The sequence below is a fragment of the Vicugna pacos genome, chromosome 2 (genome assembly GCF_048564905.1).
Source record: "Vicugna pacos chromosome 2, VicPac4, whole genome shotgun sequence".
NCBI lineage: Eukaryota > Metazoa > Chordata > Mammalia > Artiodactyla > Camelidae > Vicugna > Vicugna pacos.
In genome coordinates, this window is record NC_132988.1 from 14677441 (window position 1) to 14683440 (window position 6000).

Genomic DNA, 6000 nt, shown 5'->3' on the forward strand with positions numbered 1-6000 from the left:
TAGCTTTGATCCTTTTTGAATTAATGTTTGTATATGATGGTAGGTAAGTCCCTAACCTCATGCTTTTGCATGTGGGTGTCAGTGTTCCCGGCACTACTTGTTGGAAAGACTGTCCCTGTACGTGGGAGCTTGTTTCTGGGCTCTGTTCTTCCATTGGTCCATATGTCTGACGTGAGGCTAGCGCCACATTGTTTCGATTATTGTAGCTTTCTAGTAAGTTTTGAAATCGGGAAGTATGGGATATCCAATTTTGTTGTTCTTTTCTGAGATTGTTTTGGCTCTTTGGGGTCCTTAGAGATTCCAAGTGAATTTTAAGATGGGTTTTTCTGTTTTTGCAAAAAAACACTGGGATTTTGATAGGAGTTAGTTTGACTCTGTAGATTTCTTTGGCTAGTATTGTCATTTTAACAATATTAAGTCTTCCAATCCATATACGTGGGATGTGTTTAAACATTTATTTATGTCTTTAATTTCTTTCACCTATAGTTTCTCATTTTCAATACACAAGTCTTTTGCCTCTGGTTAAATTTATTCCTGCATATTTTATTCTTTTTATTGCTATGATGGAATTGTTCTCTTAATTTCCTTTTCAGATTGTACATTGCATTGTATAAAAACACAACTTACTTTTGTGTGTTGATTTTGTATCCTGTAACTTTGCTGAATTCATAAGCTCTAACAGGTTTGGGGGGGGTGGAATCTTTAAGGTTTCCTTCGTAAAGATCGTTATCATTTGTAATAGAGACAGCTTTACTTCTTCCTTTCCAATTTAGATGCCTTTTCTTTTTCTTGCCTAACTGCTCTGGCGAGGACTTTTTGTACTATATTGAATGGAAGTGGTTAGAGCAGGATCCTTGTCTTGTTCCAGGTCCCGGTCAGGGGAAAGGCTTTCAGTATTCACCACTGAATATGGTGTTAGCTGTGAATTTTTCATAAATGCCTTTTATCATGTTGAGGTACTTTCCTTCTACTCTTAGTTTGAGTGTTTTTATCATGAAAAGATGTTGAATTTTGTCAAGTGCCTTTTGTTCATGTGGGGTTTTTTGGTTGTTAATTGTCTTGGTATGATATATATACTACATCGATTTTTTTTTTTTTGTATGTTGAACCATCCTTTTGTTCCCAGAATAAATCCCACTTGGTCATGGTGTATGATCCTCCTAATGTACCACTGAATTTGGTTTGCTAGTATTGTTGAAGGTTTTTATATCACTATTCATAAGAAATATTGATCTTTAATTTCTTGTAGTGTCTTTGACTTTGATGTTAGGGTATGTTGGCCTCATTAAATGACTCAGGAACTGTTCTCTTCAGTTTTTTAGAAGTGTTTGAGTTGGTGTTAACCCTTCTTTAAATGACTGGTAGAATTCACCAGTGAAGCTGTCTGGTCCAGGGCTTTTTTTTGTTGTTGGGAGGTTTTTGATTATTGACTCAATCTCATTACTAGTTATGAGTCTATTCAGATTTTTCTATTTCTCCATGATTAAATTTTGGAATATGTGTTTCTAAGAATTTTTCCATTTCATCTAGGTTTTCCAATTTATTGGCATATAAATTTGTAATAAAACTGGTGGTGATAATGTCTCCACTTTATGATTTTAGTAATTTGAGTCTTTTTCTTAGTCTAAAATTTTCTTGACCTTTCAACAAACCAACTTTTGATTTTGTTGATTTTCTCTGTTTTTCCAGCTTCTGTTTCCATTCTAATCTTTATTATTTCATTCCTTCTGTTATGTTTGGGTTTAGTTCATACTTTTTTCTAGTTCTTTAAGGTGTAGAATTGGGTGAAAGTTTTTTTTTTTAATAAATGTGTTTATAGCCATAAGTTTTCCAGTTTTTGCTGCATCTTGGAAGTTTTGGCTTGTCTGTTTTCGTTTGAGTCGATATTTTGTAATTTCCTTTGAGATTTCTTTTTTTGACCAATTGGTTAACCTCCACAAACTTATGCATTTTCCAGTTTTCCATTATGATGTCTAGTTTAATTCTATTGCGACTAGAAGAAATACTTTATCTAGGAGAATGTTCCATGTGAATTTGAGAAAAAAAATCTGTTTATTCGGCCGTTGTTGGGTGAGTGTGCATCTGTGTGTCGGGTCCGGTTGGTTTTTAGGATTGTTCAGCTCCTCTGTTTCCTACTGTCCTTTCTGGTGGTTCTGCCCATTAATGAAAGTGGGGCATGCAAGTCTGCAGCTGTTACTGTAGGGCTGTTTGTTTTTCCCTTCAGTTCTGTCAGTGCTGGTTCCATGTATCTTGGGGCCGCTGCTGTTTGGTCATACGTTAGTAATTAATTGCTGTATCTTCTTGATGAATTGCCCCTTTTATCACTGTATAGTGTCCTTATTTGTGTCCTGTCATATATTTTGACTTAAAGCCCATTTTGTCTAGTATTTGGGTAGCCACCCCAGCTCTCTTCATTATTTGTGTGGAATATCCCCTTCCATCCTTTCACCTGTTTTTGTCTTTAGATCCTTGAGTCTCTGGTAGACGGCATATAGTCTGATCATGTTTATTCATTTTGCCAGTCTCTTTGCCTTTTGATCAGAGTTTAATCCCTTTAAATTACTGATAAGCAAAGTATTTTGCCATTTGACAATTTGCTTTGCTTTCTACATGCCTTAGAACTTTGTTTCTCATTTCATTACTGCATTCTTTTGTGTTTAGTTGATTTTTTGTAGTGACATATTTTCATTCCTAATTTTGATAATCAGGTACTACAAAGGATGCTAAATATGACATCTAAGGACTGTCCTAAGCAAGCCATACAGCGAAAGGTCTCAGATTATATAGGCTTCTGCCCCCAGGAGAGGCTCCTCTAAAGTTCCTGTCTTACTGCTCCATCTCTCTCCCTGCACTGCCTGCTCAGGGACAGGGGAAGCAAGCAGCGGCTCTCATCTATAATGATCATTTCAGTGAGTCACTGTGTTATAAGGCTAAAGATCCTACTCTCCACATGATGGACAGAGCACATTCTTCTGTGGAGCAGAGCCCAGCCTAAATTATGGCCCACCCTCTGCTTTCTTCCTCTCCTGATATCAGAGAGATTCTGTCACTTGATCGTGTGCCGCTTCCTCCACCAACAGATACATTGTGATACCAGATTCAGATCTGGACTCAGCAGCACCCCCCGCCCCCCCGAAGTTATGTAGCCTGTTCAGGTGTTTGTGACCCATCCTGAACGTACTGGCTGTACCGGCGGTATAAAGGCAAGCTGTGAGCTGGATTGTTGTGCTGTGTCAGAGGAGCGACTCAGCTTACTCAAGACTGCATTTTAGTCATCGAAAAACATACCTTGGTTCTCACAGATCGTAGTTTTGGCTGCCATCTTCTGTATTCACCTTGTGGATTTGGGAGGGCAGTTCTTTCTTTAGTCCCTCGGAAATGAACGGGCTGCAAACCGCTCCTTCTCTGTGTCCCCAGGTGCATCATTTCTGGCATGGCCTCGGGAAGCATCGTCCTGTTCTACAACGACTTTAACCGGTGGCACCACGAGTACCAAACCCGCTACTGAGGGAGGCGGCTGTGCCTCAGCCTCGCCCCCCCCCCAGGCAGGGGGCGCACCCCGAGCCTCAAACAGCTATCACACCTGAATGTAACTTAAATTTGCTCTAAGAAGCAAAATATTTTTTAAAGTTAATTGCTATTTTTGTAGACTTTGCTTGACTTTTTTGGGGGGGATGGCAAAGCAGAAAACTGGCTGCTGGGTTCTGTAGTTTTAAAAAAATCTATATTTTTAGTCATAACAAGAAGTCTATTTTCACCAATTATGGAAATATACAGTGGGCAAGTAAACCCACTTATTTTAGTTATATTATGGGAAAAAACACTTCCCATTTACCTGCACTCTCGAGAAATGTATGATCGTAACAGTAGGGACCTGGGTTATGACACTGGGATGAGGGAATGTTATGCTGTACTTTGGCTCCTGTATTTTTCCAGACAATTGTGCTTCTGCAGCAGTGAAATTTCTGGGATTTAAATAGTAATGTTTAAATTATGGTAAATGTAATTTAAAACATCTCAAATTATTTCTGTCAATATTATTCTTCAAGCATGTCTTAGACCTAGAACATTACGGTTTGGGGGAGGCTATTTTATTTTACTGCGTGGGTAACATAAAGGATCTACTGTTGTAGCAAGTGTGAAATATTTACAGTGTTTTCCTCATCTGTCCTCTTCTTAGCACACCAAAATGTGAAATGATGGAAATGCTCTGGGGCTCACAACCTTTGTTTTTCTTTCTTTTAAAGTAAATGTAAGTACCAAAGCTCCCCCCCGAGGGCCGGCCGTGCCCGCGCCCTTGCTGGGGCTCCCCCCGCCCCGGGTCCCAGAACCGAGGCTCCCGTGTGCTATATTGAGCAACACTTGTTTTACAATCTTCACCTTCCTTTTGATTAGCAATTTGTACTAAGAAAATGTTATTTTGGTGTTGTATAATTCTACTTTTCTAGTAGATTGCTGTGTGGAATTCTGTGAAAAATATTTGAGAAAAGGTCTGTATTGCATTAATAAATTCTTTGTAAGTTGTGAACTCTTAGATGAAACTGATATTCCATCTCTGTTTCTCTTGCAACTTATGTAAAGGGGTTCCCCCCCCTTTTTTCTACACATTCAGCTTTTCTCTAAAAGCAGAGATTTGGAATGGAACAACTCAGTTTGACAGAAAAGTTAAGTAAAATAGTATCTGTAATTGACTTGTTGGAAATACCCTTTTCACTCCTAATTTTGAAACAATCATAAAACAGTTGTTTGCGAAGATGATGTCAAACCCTAGTTCAGTCACAGTTTTTGAACCACCACCAATGAGACTCTCTCGAAGGAAGACTGGCCAGCTAGCTCCCTCTTACTGAGACTCAGCAATCAGCACACTAGACCCGTGTCGAACAAATGACCAAACAAGGGACTGTGTACACTGTCCCGTCTAAGATCCACCAGTGTTTTACAGACCATTAACCAGGAAAATAGATGGTAAATGTGGGGGAGGGAGAAGACGTCTTAGACTCAAAGACGTACCCGAGTGACTGGCAGACGAGCACCCCACTGCTGTCAGCCTGCAGCATCAGCCTTCAGGGTAAATGGTAGAAGAAAACTAGCTAGGGACACCCAAGTCCTGGGCCAGGCACGTGACACTTCAGCTACCCACTGTAATAAGCCTAAAGCAAAGTTAATGAAGCACTTCCCTCTTGGAGCCTAAGAAGAAAATTGGTGCCTCCACTGCCTTGTTTTAAAACGTACGACTATGAGAACGCAACTGAAACACAAAGTCACGCTTTACAGCTGGGCTTCCCCCAACCGCGGAGCCGGGACCCTCGGACACTCGTGAAACAGCCGACGTCCGCACGAGGGCTTAGTGACAGAACCTGCTGGTGCGGTGTATGTGAAGGTTTACTCAAAAACAAGTATTTCAAATACATGTAGACCAATTAGGAAAAAGAGGTCAAAACTGAGGTGGTTTGGAACCAAACGAGATTATTTGCAGCAGGCGGGAAACAGGGTGGCCCCTCAGCTGGCGGCGGTGCGGTGTGTTAAAAGGCATCGCCTCAAGAAAATAAGATTTTCCTCACTGATAGCGTTGATTCTTCCTGAAATATCACCAATCAAGCCCTTGAGGCTCTGCGATTTAAGAAATACTGCTAGATCACTGGGAGGAAGCACGAGGGCTTAGAGCACACAGTGTTAGAGCAGGCGGGTAGCTAGAGATGAGCAGAGAGAGGGGGACGCGGGCAAATGGCAGAAAACCATTATTTTCCTGTCTCACGTTAAGGGATCTATTTCCTTGCCAGAACCAAGATTCTGGGGGAGCCGGGCAGAGGCAGCTGGCTGCACTGTAGCTGCAGGCTTGGATCATCTGGAGACGTTTCTCAGACTGGACCTCAGCATCAGCGCAGACAGGGCCCCCCTTCCCCCGGCTGAAACCTTCCTGACTGCCCGGAGGCCCTCGGGGCCACCTCTGCCCCCGCTGAAAGAGGCTTCTGCTGGGAAGGGGCCTGGCAGGACCAGGTG

At 41.4% G+C, this 6000-nt stretch overlaps 1 protein-coding gene across 4 annotated transcripts in view; it reads left to right on the forward strand.

Moving 5' to 3' along the window:
• Positions 1–4528, forward strand: part of LRBA (LPS responsive beige-like anchor protein) — a 623871-nt gene extending 619343 nt beyond the window's left edge. For all 4 annotated transcript variants that reach the window (XM_072975847.1, XM_072975846.1, XM_072975849.1 and 1 more), the window contains one exon: positions 3418–4528. In XM_072975847.1, coding sequence (XP_072831948.1) covers positions 3418–3508 — 91 coding nt within the window. In that variant the 3' untranslated portion in view covers positions 3509–4528. The remainder of the gene's footprint in view (positions 1–3417) is intronic.
• The last annotated feature ends 1472 nt before the right edge of the window (positions 4529–6000 follow it).